General features: G+C 51.5%; 1 protein-coding gene across 1 annotated transcript in view; it reads right to left on the bottom strand.

Moving 5' to 3' along the window:
* Positions 1–1,787: 1,787 nt before the first annotated feature.
* LOC144673996 (DNA repair protein XRCC1-like) overlaps positions 1,788–13,972 on the bottom strand; it is a gene marked incomplete at its 5' end in the record, with an annotated part of 36,378 nt that continues 24,193 nt past the window's right edge. Inside the window, 5 exons of the mRNA XM_078535567.1 lie at positions 1,788–2,770; positions 4,172–4,247; positions 6,196–6,286; positions 10,417–10,556; positions 13,200–13,257. Coding sequence (XP_078391693.1) covers positions 2,657–2,770; positions 4,172–4,247; positions 6,196–6,286; positions 10,417–10,556; positions 13,200–13,257 — 479 coding nt within the window. The remainder of the gene's footprint in view (positions 2,771–4,171; positions 4,248–6,195; positions 6,287–10,416; positions 10,557–13,199; positions 13,258–13,972) is intronic.

Genomic DNA, 13,972 nt, shown 5'->3' on the forward strand with positions numbered 1-13,972 from the left:
CTACCAGGCGATCTGCTGTCACGGTACGCGGTGTTCGTCTGCCTTGCGCCATCCGATGTAGCTCGTCCGCAGCCCGCTCCGTGACATCTGTCGTCCGGCTATGCCTAGGTTGACCCCGCTGGCTGCTGCCCTCCACTCTGACCTCCGGCAGAGATCCCTGTCGCTTCCCAGCTCTGACCAAATGGCCTAAATACTGACGTTAGATGATGAGGGAAGTGAATGTACTATCGCCCAAGTTTGCGGATGGCACAAAAATAGGTGGGAAGGCAAGCGGTGAGGATGACACAAGGAGTCTACGAAGGGAGGTTAAGTGAGTGGGCAAGAACTTGGCAGCTGAAGTATAATGTGGGAAAGTATGAGGTTATGCACTTTTCTGGATGTCACTCTTTTGCAGATCTTTATTGATCTTCCAGTCTCCAGCGCCTCTTCGTGGTCTGTAAGTGGAATTTTTAAGCACACGTCTTAGCAGTCACGTGTCAGAGGCCTCTATTTTCTTCCACCGATCTTTATTTATTGTCCAGGTTTCTGAGGCAGACGGGAAGGTGGATAGAATGTGGCATCTCATGAGTTTTTTTTAAAAAATCCATTGACGGGATGTGGGCGTCGCTGGCTGGGCCCAGCATTGATGGCCCATCCCTAGTTGAGCCCCTTGAGAAGGTGGTGGTGAGCTGCCTTCTTGACCCGCTGAAGCCCCTGTGCTGTTAGGTACACCCACCGTGCTGTTAGGGAGGGAGTCCCAGTTTTTCCCCTCGTTCCGAGCTTGGGTTTTTTTGCTGTTAACACACCCCATCATCTTCACAAAACTACTTCTGGCCATCTCCACCCTTCTCAGAGTCCGGCATCATTTCCACCATCTTCTGCCGCCATTTGTCCTAAGTGGACGAATGCATCGACTCGTTCCAGTGTGACAACATCCGCCCCGGTCTTCACTCTTATTTTCCGCCAGTGTACTCCTTCAAAACAACCATGTGCATTTACATAGCGCCTTTAACATAGTGCAACATCCAAAGGCATTTCACCGGTGGGAATTCAGACAGAATTTGACGTCAAAGCCGGATCACAGCAGCACAGGAGGCGGCCATTTGGCCCATCCCGTCTGTGCTATTCCCCGCAACCCTGCATGTTCTTCCCGTTCAGGTAACAGTCCGCTTCCCTCTTGAATGCTTCAATCGAACCTGCCTCCACCATCTTCTCGGGCGGTGCATTCCAACTACTCGCGGCCTGAATAAGTTTCTCCTCGTCATCACTTTTGCCAATTGTTTTAAGTCTGTGCCCTCTCGTTCTTGATCCTTTCACGAGTGCGAACAGTTTCCCCCTATGTACTCTGTCTAGACCCCTCGTGACTTTGAACACCGTCTACCAAATCTCCTGTTAGCCTTCTCGTCTGGAAGGAGAACAGTCCCAGCTTCTCCCATCTATCTTCACTTCAACGGAAGTTCCTCACGGGCTGGAACCATTCTCACCAATCGTTTCCGCGCCCTCTCCAATGCCTTCACCTCCTTCCGAAAGTGCAGAGCTGGACGCAATGCTCCAGCTGAGGCTGAACTAGTGCCTTAAACAAAGTTCAACGTGACCTCTTTGCTCTTGTACTCTACAAGACGTTGGGCGCAGGTGACCAGGAGCTGGGTTGTTGGGGGGAGGTTTCTGAGAAGCGTCTAAAAGTGGAAGGGAGAGGGTTGGGAGATGCGTGTGATCCTTCTGGGTTGATTCGGCGAGGTTGTCGGACGCCCCTGGCAAAGAGATAATCCAAAAAAATCCTAAAACAACAGGCGGCAGGGCTGTCAATGTGTATGAAAATGTCGAAGAATTTCACTCCGTTTTATTTATTTACACCAAAATAGAAACAACAACAAATAAAAAAGTATCTCGAGTACAGATTTAAACGACCTCGATCAAGATCAGTGGTGTGGCAAGCTATACAAAAACTCAGTTTACCCCTTTCCTTTCAAGTCAAGATTTCCGGTGCATTTGGTACACTTCAGGAAGGAGGTGAGGGTCCTTGAGAATGGGGGGGGTGTGGAGGAGACTGACCAGAATGGGTCCAGGGGATGAGGGATTTTAGCTACACGGTCGGGTTGGAGAAGCTGGGGTTGTTCTCCTTGGAGCAAAGGAGATTGAGGGGGGGAATCTGATCGAGGTGTACAAGATGATGACAGGTTTAGATAAGGTAGACAGAGAGAAGCTGTTCCCATTACCAAGGACCAGGGGACACAAATTTAAGGCTTTGGATAAGAGGTGTGGGAAGGGAATTCAATGAAGAACTTTTTTTTTGTTTTTACACAGCGAGTGGTAATGACCTGGAATTCACTGCTTATGAGGGAGGTGGAGACAGAGACGATGAACGATTTCTAAAGGACATTGTATGGGCGCTTCAGGGAAATAAACTTGCGGGGCTATGGGGATAGAGCCGGGGAATGGGGCCAAATGGGCTGCTCTACAGAGAGTCAGCAGGGTTTCGATGGACTCCTTCTGTCCCATAATAACTATCTATTTGTCTCCTCACCAGATGCACACTCAAAGCGCCAGATAACTGCAGAATAGTTCGTCTTGTAGTTTGACAGGGTTGATGATGTGCAGCCAGAGTCTGGGTCCCTCTTGTCTTCAGCACCAGTCCTCTCCTCCAGGTTCAGTGTGATGGTCCACGTTGCTCAAGCTGCTATAGCTGGGGTACGACAACGTAGGGCTGGTGGGGCACCATTCTCTGTTTCTCGTTGCATACATAGACCCATCGGGGCTTGACGAAGGCCAGGTTTGAGTTCTCCATCAGAGCCTGTGGGCGAGAGGGTCAAATCGCATCACCAGTTCTGAGGGAATGTTCCTTTTGCAGCTTTGATCTCACTCTTCCCTGAATACCAAACCCAATTGTCTCTGCCTCACAAGAGACTTCAGTGGGTAGCACTCTCTGTCTCTCTCACTGGTCTCTGCATCAAAGGGCTGCAGGCCCTCCTTTCAGAGGCTTGAGCACAAACTCGAATATCAGGACTGAGGGAGCGCCGCACTGTCGGAGGGTCAGTACAGAGGGGGTGCTGCACTGTCGGAGGGTCAGTACTGAGGGAGCGCCGCACTGTCGGAGGGTCAGTACTGAGGGAGCGCCGCACTGTCGGAGGGTCAGTACTGAGGGAGCGCCACACTGTCGGAGGGTCAGTACTGAGGGAGCGCCGCACTGTCGGAGGGTCAGTACTGAGGGAGCGCCGCACTGTCGGAGGGTCAGTACTGAGGGAGTGCCGCATTGTCGGAGGGTCAGTACTGAGGGAGCACTGCACTGTCAGACAGTCAGTACTGAGGGAGTGCTGCACTGTCGGAGGGTCAGTACTGAGGGAGTGCTGCACTGTCGGAGGGTCAGTACTGAGGGAGTGCTGCACTGTCGGAGGGTCAGTACTGAGGGAGTGCCGCACTGTCGGAGGGTCAGTACTGAGGGAGTGCCGCACTGTCGGAGGGTCAGTACTGAGGGAGTGCCGCACTGTCGGAGGGTCAGTACTGAGGGGGCGCCGCACTGTCGGAGGGTCAGTACTGAGGGGGCGCCGCACTGTCGGAGGGTCAGTACTGAGGGAGCGCCGCACTGTCGGAGGGTCAGTACTGAGGGAGTGCCGCATTGTCGGAGGATCAGTACTGAGGGAGCACCGCACTGTCAGACGGTCAGTCCTGAGGGAGCGCTGCACTGTCAGACGGTCAGTACTGAGGGAGTGCTGCACTGTCAGACGGTCAGTACTGAGCGAGTGCTGCACTGTCGGAGGATCAGTATTGAGGGAGCACTGCACTGTCAGAGTGTCAGTACTGAGGGAGTGCTGCACTGTCGGAGAAAGCAACGGAGAACCAAGGCAAAGCCTCGGCAAATCAGATTCAACTTGGCAACCAATCAGCAACCTTTTTCCCCTGTCATATAGAATGTTGTGAAGGTTTGAAGTTTGGCATTGTTGATGAGCGCGAGGTGAAAAGCTTCAACAACAATGTCTCTCGCCAGCAAATTCAAGCTCTGTGCTGCCAAGGGGCTGGTAATGTCATTCAGATGGGGTGGATCCATAATTCCCAATCCATTTGGAAAGGGGACCTTCAACCTAGAACGTTGGAGGAGCAGTGATCTAAGTGCACGGTGGAACAGGCTCGAGCTGTGTTAACACTGGATTCACTGCTACCTCTCCAAACCCACGGGGCTGCCCAGTCCTTGTCTCACCTCATCAAATCGATCGTCCCACTCCTCAGCTGTGACCACGTAGTTCACTGCATCGTTCATGTACTCCTCCAAGGCTCTACACCAAGAGGCGAAAAAGAGAGACATCTTAGACAGAAGGCTCCAAATTAACCGGGCGGAGATAGGGCGGGAGGTGGTGCCGAGCTGGCAGATTAAGCACAAACTCATCATCGGATGGTCCAGCAGGTTCGAGGGGCTGAGTGGTCTCCTCCTGGAAACAGGAAAAGCGGGAGACCACTCGGCCCATCAAACTTGCTCCGCCATTTTATAACCATCATGGCTGATCTCGGGTTTCAACTCCACCTTCACCCACCCCGCTCCCCATATTCCTTAATTCCCTGCGGCACCAAAAATCTGTCTATCCCAGCCGTAAATATACTCCACGACGGAGCTTCCACAGTTCTCTGAGGTAGGGAATGCCAAAGATTCGCAACCCTCTGAGTGAAGAAGTTTCTCCTCATCTCAGTCCTAAATGATCGGCCCCTTACCCTGAGACTGTGCCCCCACCCTCCCACCACCCGGTGTTTTAGATTCCCCCACCAGCAGAAGCAATCACTCCGCGTCCACCCTGTCAAACCCCTTTAGAATCTTTATCTTTTAATGAGATCATCTCTCATTCTTCCAAACTCCAGAGAGTGTAGATCCAGTTTACTCAGCCTCTCATCATAGGACAATCCCCTCACCCCAGGGACCGATCCAGTGAACCTTTGCTGTACGGCCTCCAATACAAGCACATCCTTCCTTAAATGTGGAGACCAAAACTGCACACAGTACTCCAGATGTGATCTCACCAAAAACCCTGTACAACTATCGCAAGGCTTCTTTATTCTTGTACTCCAATCCCCTTGCAATAAAAGGCCAAAAAGCCATTTGCCTTTCTAATTGCTTGCTGTGCCTGCATGCTAATTTGCATGCGTTCCTTGTACAAGCACTCCCAAGTCTCTCGAACGTCAATATGTAAAAGGTTCACATCTTTTCAAAACTATTCTGCTTCTCCATTCTTACGACCAAAGTGAATAACCTCACATTTACCTACATTCTACTCCATCTGCCATCTTGTTGCCCACTAACCTCTCTATATCTCTTTGCAGCCTCTCGGTGTCCTCCCCACAGCTTACCCTGCCACCTAGCTTAGTTTGCTCCTATTGGCCATTTTGGACTGAGATGAGGAGAAATTTCTTCACCCAGAGGGTTGTGGTTCTTTGGAATTCTCGACCCGAGAGAGCTGTGGGATGCTCCGTCGTGGAGTATATTCAAGGCTAAGATTGACAGATTTATGAGCATCAAGAAATCTGGGGATAGGACGAGAGGGTGAAGTTGAAGGTCAGCCTTGAACCAAATGAATGGGTGGGTGGGTGGGTTGGGGGGCAGGCTCGAGGGGGTCAAATGGCCTCCTCACACTCCTTTGTAAAGCTACATTCAGACAACTGTTATGTCCAGTCCTCAACTGGTGACTCACTTGGAGGGAACCACAATATAGTCCGGGGTTTGGGGTGGGGGGTGCGGGGGAATGGAGGGACTTAAACATCCACCAGCTTGAGAGGTTCATCAAATAACTGCTGGTCGACTTGACAGGACAGGAACGTCCGCAGACGCGACACTGACCGGTAAAGTCCCTGGCCGGAGAAAGTTTTGAACGGACTTGACAGCCGGGCAGTACTTCGACAGCAGGCAGCCAGGGAGGGACTTTGATGGGCAGATTGGGTGGGGATAGCACTGGAGGCATTAGAGGCGTGTTCGTGCCTCATCGACGAACAGGCGAAATCCTGTCCATTCTCCCTCGCTCCACAGGAACAGCTTCAGCGCCCACAGTCCCCCCCCCCCCTCGTAGTCGTATAAGAACTTACGGAATTATCAGCTCGAACCCACGACCCTTTGACCTGGGGAGTCGAGAATGTCAAACCCGCTAAGCTACGGCCAAGGCCTTGGCCGCTTCCCTCGAATAAACCGATCGTGCTTCGTACTTACATCCCGACGCCAGGCTAGGAAGTAAAAACCCCGCTCACCCGTTGAAGGCGGTGATGTATCGGGTTAACATCCGATGCTCGTCATTCGGGAACTCTCCGTACAAAAGGAAGTGTTTCCCCAAAAAGAGGTCTGTTGGAAATAAAGAGAGATGGTAGTCAAGGTGAGAAAGGGGCGGTCGGTAATGCCCAAGACTTCATTAGATGGCACGAGGAAATGGAAACGCGCTCCAACAACACGCACGAAGAACGATCACTTCCACACGGAATTAAGACTCTCGGAATTCCCACAGGCCCCCACAGAAACTCTTTACCAGTCGCGCAGTCATTTAATGGAGTCCGAGGTGACGTTTCCCAAATCAGGGATATTTAAAATTCGTTCGTAGGATGTGGGCGTTGCTGGCTGGGCCAGCATTTACTGCCCGTCCCCTAATTCAGAGGGCATTTTAAGAGTCAACCTCACATCGCTGTGGGTCTGGAGTCACATGTAGGCCAGACCAGCTAAGGGCAGCAGATTTCCTTCCCTAAAAGGGCATTAGTGAACCAGATGGGTTTTTTTTACAACAATCGACAATAGTTTCATGGTCATCATCAGACTTTTAATTCCAGATTTTTTTTTTTATCGAATTCAAATTCCGCCATCTGCCGTAGCGGGACTTGAACCCGGGTCCCCGGAGCTTTACCCTGGATCTCTGGACTACTAGTCCAACAATGATACCACTACGCCATCACCTCCCTGTAAGAACGTAGAAACGTCTAATTACCGGACCAAACGTGCTGCTCGGGTTTCAGCCAAGACCTGGTTCCAGACCTTTGTTCCACAACATTCAGTCTACGGCACAGAAACAGGCCATTCGGCCCATCCGCTCCGTGCCGGTGTTTCTCCTCTACACGAGCCTCCTCCCACCCCTGCTTCATCTCGCCCCCATCACCCTATCCTTCCAATCCTTTCTCCCTCATGCGCTTATTCGCCTCTCCCCTTGAATGCATCTAGGCCGCTTGCCTCAACCACTCCTTGCAGTAACGGAGTTCCACTTTAGGGGCTTTACGGCACAGGAGGCTATTCGGCCCATCGAGTCCATAAGACATAGGAGCAGAAATTAGGCCATTCGGCCAATCGAGTCTGCTCCGCCATTCAATCATGGCTGATAAGTTTCTCAACCCCATTCTCCCGCCTTCTCCCCGTAACCTTTGATCCCCATACCAATCAAGAACCTATCTATCTCGCTCTTAAATACACTCAATGACCTGGCCTCCACAGCCTTCTGTGGCAATGAATTCCATAGATTCACCACTCTCTGGCTAAAGAAGTTTCTCCTCATCTCTGTTCTAAAAGGTCTTCCCCTTTACTCTGAGGCTGTACCCTCGGGTCCTAGTCTCTCCAACTCATGGAAACATCTTCCCCACGTCCACTCTATCCAGGCCTTTCAGTATTCTGTAAGTTTCAATCAGATCCCCCCCTCATCCTTCTAAACTCCATCGAGTATAGACCCAGAGTCATCAAACGTTTCTCATATGTTATCGAGTTCATGCCAGCTCTCTGTAGAGCAATCCAGTCAGTCCCATTCCCCCTGCTTTATCCCGCGAGTTTATTCCCCTCAAGTGCTCATCCAATTTCCTTTTGAAACCGTTCACTGTCTCCGCTTCCACCCCCCTTCGTGGGCAGCGAGTTCCAGCAGCAGAGGCCATTCTACCCACACAATGCTGGATATTCAGTGGCAGCTGTCCAGTCTCATCCCATCTCCCTTCCTTCAATCCTTGCAATGGTCTTCCTTGTTCAAATATTTATCCAATAATCTTACATGAGCAGTTCCCACCCTGAACAGCAACCTTGTGGTGAGGTATTTAGTGTGAAAACAGCAACCTAGGCTTTATTAAACTTGTATGAAACACTGGTTCGGCCTTAACTGGAGTATTGCGTCTAGTTCTGGGCATTGCACTTTAGGAAGGATGTGAAGGCATTAGAGAGAGCGCTGGAAAGATTCAAGCGAATGGTTCCAGGGACGAGGAATTTCAGTTACGTAGCTGGATTGGGTAAGTTGGGTAGGTTTTCCATGGAGAAGAGAAGGTTGAGAGGAGATTTGACAGAGGCGTTCAAAATCATGAGGCGTCTGGACAGAGCGGATCGGGGGAAGCTGTTCCCACTGTTGGAAGGATCGAGAACCAGAGGGGGACACAGGTTTAAGGGGATTGGCAAAAGAAGCTATGGAGACACGAGGAGAAACTTTTTCACGCGGCGAGTGACTGGGGTCTGGAATGCACTGCCTGGGAGTGCGGGAGGGAAGCAGGCAGGTCCAATCGAGGCTTTCAAGAGGGAATTGGGATTCTTATCCGAAAAAGGAGGAAGTGCAGGGCCACGGCGAGAAGGCCGGGGAGTGACACTAGGCGAAGTCCTCCCTCGGACGGCCAGCACAGATACGACAGGTCAAACAGCCTCCTTCTGTGCTGTGACCATTGCGCGAAAACATTGCTTGTTCACACGAAAATTGAGGCATCTGGCAGGCCTATGGGGGGGGGAGGGGGGAGAAGAAAGTGCGAGGGAGTGGGGTTAAGCGGAGGTCTCAGTTCAGCTCCGAGCGTCTTCCACAGCCGGGCCGACCCACCCTCAGTACAGCTTCTGCGTTCTCCGCAAAGCCCTTGCACTTGTATTAAAAAAAAAAATAACAATAATAATTTCAATGAAAGCTACTCTCCGAGCAGCAGGGCAGATAACATCAAACAGGGGAACAATGACTCAGTGAGGTTTTTTTGACTGACCCGGCTTCAATAACAAACGCGTCCAGATGAGAAACAATTCACCTTCTGCTCGGTCTGTACAGGGAGTAGGAACTTCAGCCCTGGCCATTAATCAACAAGCACAAAAGAAGGAAATTAAAAAAAAAACGTCATGTTATTCCAAGAAAAAAAACGAAACGCCAGGAAAAAAAAAATCAAGAGTCGCATTTGTGCGAAAAGCTTCACAAGGAATCAACAACTGAAAATATTATTGTAAGGATGACCCTGCAATCTGCACGAAGGTTAAAAACGAGGCAAAACAATTTGCATTTATATTGTGCCTGTCATGCCATCTGGACATCCCAGAGCGCTATAGAACGAATTGAATCCTTTTATTTCCATCTTGGTTTATAAAGTGTGTGTCGCGATGTTCATTATCTCTCTTTACACAGAAGTTACAGTACTGGAGCAGGCCATTCAGCCCGACGAGTCCATGCTGGTGTTTACACAAGATCTGGACAACAGGCAGGCTTGTAATGATTAAGACACAAGTAATATTCGCACCACCGGAGGTGCCAGGTAATGACCATCTTCAACAAGAATCTAACCAGCATCCACCCCCCATGACATTCAATGGCATTACCGTCACTGAATCCCCCACTATCAACATCCTTGGGGGGGTTACCATTGACCAGAAACTGAACTGGACTAGCCATATAAATACTGTGGCTACAAGAGCAGGTCAGAGGCTGGGAATCCTGTGATGAGTAACTCACCTCTTGACTCCCCAAAGCCTGTCCACCATCTACAAAGCACAAGTCAGGAGTGTGATGGATACTCCCCACTTGCCCTGGATGAGTGCAGCTCCCACAACACTCAAGAAGTTCGACACCGTTCAGGACAAAGCAGCCCACTTGATTGGCACCTCATCCACAAACATTCACTCCCTCTACCACCGACGCACAGTAGCAGCAGTGTGTGCGCCATCTACAAGATGCACTGTGGGAATTCACCAAGGCTCCTTCGACAGCACCTCCCAAACCCAGGACCTCTACCACCTAGAAGGACAAGGGCAGCAGATAGGTGGGAACACCACCACCTGGAAGTTCCCCCTCCAAGCCACTCACTATCCTGACTTGGAAATATATCGGCCGTTCCTTCACCGTTGCTGGGTCAAAATCCTGGAACTCCCTCCCTAACAGCACTGTGAGTGTACCTACACCACAGGGACTTGCAGTGGTTCAAGAAGGCAGCTCACCAGCACCTTCTCGAGGGGCAATTAGGGATAGAACCAACATTTGTTGCCCATCAGCGACATCCACATTCTATTTATGAATAAAACAATTGCTCCAAATGAGCCTCCTCCCTCTTTACCTCTTTACACTATTCACCTCAACAAGGCTTGTGTGGCGCACAGGCATGGGTCAGTTGGCCTCTGATGGGGACCTTCTCCCCTGAAATGCATGAATCAAGGCTGGGGGCAAATCTTTCCCCATTGCTGAATCTTAGAGACCCCAGCTCAAGACGAACAGGGAGAGCGGGACTCACCAGGAAGCTCTGGGATGGGCAGGTCGACATCTCCGCTGCCACTCTCCTCCACATCTGTATTTTCATCTGTCGAGCCAGCGTAAGGGTCAATCTCGACCTCCTTCAGTGCCTTGTGCTTCTTCTGATGGTGCTCCTGTACCCTGAGAAGTGAGAGAGTTTCAGAAGTTCAGCGGCCACACTGGCTGGTACAATCACTCAAAATGGGGGGGCAGCTCACAACATGTAGCAACCCACACTTATAAACATCTTCCACGGGGTAATACTGCTTCACAAGAACGATATATCAATCAGAATTTTGACCCCGGGCCACATAAGGAGATATTAGGGACAGGTAAAGTTGTGAAAAAGGTCAGTTTTAAGGTGGGTCTTATAGGAGGAGAGAGAGGCGGAGAGGTTTAGGGAGGGAATTCCAGAGCCCCCAGGCAGCTGAAGGCACGGCTGCCAACGGTGGAGCGATGGGAATCGGGGGATGCTCAAGAGGCCGGAATTGGAGGAGAGCAGAGATCTCAGAGGGTTATAGGGGCGGGAGGAGGTTACAGAGATAGGGAGGGTTGTTGGAACTGGAGGAGGTTATAGAGATAGGGAGGTTTGTCGGGGCTGGAGGAGGTTAGAGATAGGGAGGGTTGTAGGGGCTGGAGGAGGTTACAGAGATAGGGAGGGTTGTAGGGACTGGAGGAGGTTACAGAGATAGGGGGGGTTGTAGGGGCTGGAAGAGGTTACAGAGATAGGGAGGGTTGTAGGGACTGGAGGAGGTTACAGAGATAGGGAGGGTTGTAGGGGCTGGAGGAGGTTACAGCGATAGGGAGGGTTGTAGGGGCTGGAGGAGGTTACAGAGATAGGGAGGGTTGTATGGGCTGGAGGAGGTTACAGAGATAGGGAGGGTTGTAGGGGTGTAGGGGCTGGAGGAGGTTACAGAGATAGGGAGGGTTGTTGGAACTGGAGGGGAGACAAGAGATAGGGAGGGGGATAAGAAAGGACGGGAAAAAAAGGATGAGAATTTTAAAACTGAGGTGTTGCCGGACTGGGAGCCAATGTCGGTCAGCAAGAAGCAGGAGGCAATGGGTGAATGGGATTTGGTACGAGTTAGGATGCTGGGTGGCAGGGGGGAGGCTGGTGGTATGGGCGGTGGGGGGCATCAGTGTTTTGGACGAGTTCACCTTTACAGAGGGATACGGGAGGCCGGCCTGGAGACCCCTGGATTAAGTCACCCCAGCGATAATGCCCCCCACCCCCACTTTCTCCGTGAAGCTGCTGAGGGGCGGAGCTGGAGGTGCGGTAGCACCACACACCTGCCACCCCGGTCCCCTAACCCCCAACAACCTCCGCGGGAGAGGCAGCTGAGGTCCTGAAGAAGGTGGCGGGGAAATGGGTAAAGCCACCTCCGCTTCACTAACCACTCCGTCTACATCGGCGAGATTGTGCTACAGTGGACTGCACTCGAGTGGGAGCGTGGGTGAACACAGAGAGAGGCTGAACACAGCGCATCTTAAAGAGTGCTGGATCAAACTCAATGATAAAAGGGTTTGTCGTGCTCTCTCTCTCTCTCTCTCTCTCTTCAAGGGATGGCCGATAATCCACTCCATTTACAGGAAGTGAATCTCCGTGTTTCCCAGGGACGAATTCACAAAGGGGGTCATCGGTGTCAGCCCGGCAGAGAGCGTACGCAGGATGAGTAACAGGCACAACGGGGAGAGGCTCGAGTGGGGAATGCAGGAACGTAGGCAAGGCTGTGCATGTATCAGGCACTTATCACCACTCTGACCCAAACCGCGGTGAACCCCTCTAAAGGCAGTCGCTGGCATTATACAGGCGAAAAGCAGCAGACAGTGATGAAGCGTACAGCAAGATCCCGCAAACCATCAACACGATTCAACCCCCAATTCATCGATTCCGGTGCCACCCGAGGGAGCATTGTTGCCCGGGGCACCTGCACTCCCTGGCAGGGATATTTAACACCCACTTCAGCAGGCAGCAGGGGCCTCACTTGTAAGGAATCCCAAAGATCAGATCTCGGGTTACGTTCGAATGAGTTGTGAATTCCTCTCACTTCCTGTGGCTCACTGGCCGACACTGGCCCCTGGTCCGGCAGAAACCCGATTTTAAAATGCTCCTCCTCATCTTCAAATCTCCTCCCTGGCCTCCTCTCACCCCACCACCCTAATCTGTAACCTCCTCCAGCCCCTACAACCCTCCCTATCTCTGTAACCTCCTCCAGCCCCTACAACCCTCCCTATCTCTGTAACCTCCTCCAGCCCCTACAACCCTCCCTATCTCTGTAACCTCCTCCAGCCCCTACAGCCCTCCCTATCTCTGTAACCACCTCCAGCCCCTACAACCCTCCCTATCTCTATAACCTCCTCCAGCCCCTACAATCCTCATCTCTGTAACCTCCTCCTGCTCCTACAAATCTCCCCACCTCTGTAGCCTCCTCCGGCCCCTACAACCCTCTGAGATCTCTGCGCTCCTCCAATTCCAGCCTCTTGAACATCCCTCGATTCCCATCGCTCCACCATTGGCAGCTGTGCCTTCAGCTGCCTGGGGCCCTGAGCTCAGGAATTCCCTCCATAAACCTCTCTACCTTGCTCCTCCTTTATGATGCTAGTTGAAACCTCTCTCTTTGACCAAGCGTTTGGTCACCTGTCCCTCATATCTCATGTGGGTCAGTGTTGAAATCTATCTGACTGACGCCGCTGTGACGTGATTTCCTACATTCAAGGCGCTATATAAACACAGGTTACAGTTCTACAGGTTAGCATGTTGGATTTCTCACAGAAAACACCTACCTCTTGAGTTCATCCTCTGTGTCACAGCCAGAATCATCATCAAAACGCTTCCCACCAACTGGTTGAAAAGAAAATAAATAACAATCTAAATTAGTTAGCTACTTTCACACCTTATTACCACGAGGTTAGTTTTTTTCGGGGTGATTATGCAAAATCAGGATCTCAGCTGTACATCAGAGGAGGTGGAATTTGCATCATGTGCAGGAGCATAAATGCTGGAGCCCTGACCAAGGCCATTCAGCCCATCGTGCCTGTGGCTGGCTCTTTGAAAGGTTTGTTCAATTAGTCCCCACACTCTCTCCCTCTGCTCTTTCCCCCACAGCCTTGCAAATATTTCCCCTTCAAGCATTAATCCGATTCCCCCACTTTGGAAAGTTCCTATTGAATCTGCTTCCACCGCCCTTTCAGGCAGCGCCTTCCAGATCACAACAACTCGCTGTGTCAAAAAACTCTCCTCATCTCCCCCTCTGGTTCTTTTCCCGATTCTCTTCAATCTGTGTCCCTCTGGTTACCGATCCTCCTGCCGCTGGAAACAGTTTCTCCTCATCGACTCTATCCAAACCCCCTCATGATTCTGAACGCCTTGATTCAATCTCCCCCCTTAACCTTCTCTGCTCGAAGGAGAACAGGGAGGTTACAGAGGTGATGAAACTCGAGGTTATAGCACCGTCCGCCGCTCCACCCCCTGCTCCCGAGGGGGCGGAATGTTACAGGGGCGCGACAAGCGGTTCGAAAGCCCCTTGGACGTTCCGCAGGACAGCAAAATTCCACCC

This window comes from Cetorhinus maximus, unplaced genomic scaffold (genome assembly GCF_964194155.1).
Source record: "Cetorhinus maximus unplaced genomic scaffold, sCetMax3.hap1.1 HAP1_SCAFFOLD_530, whole genome shotgun sequence".
In the NCBI taxonomy this organism is placed as follows: domain Eukaryota; kingdom Metazoa; phylum Chordata; class Chondrichthyes; order Lamniformes; family Cetorhinidae; genus Cetorhinus; species Cetorhinus maximus.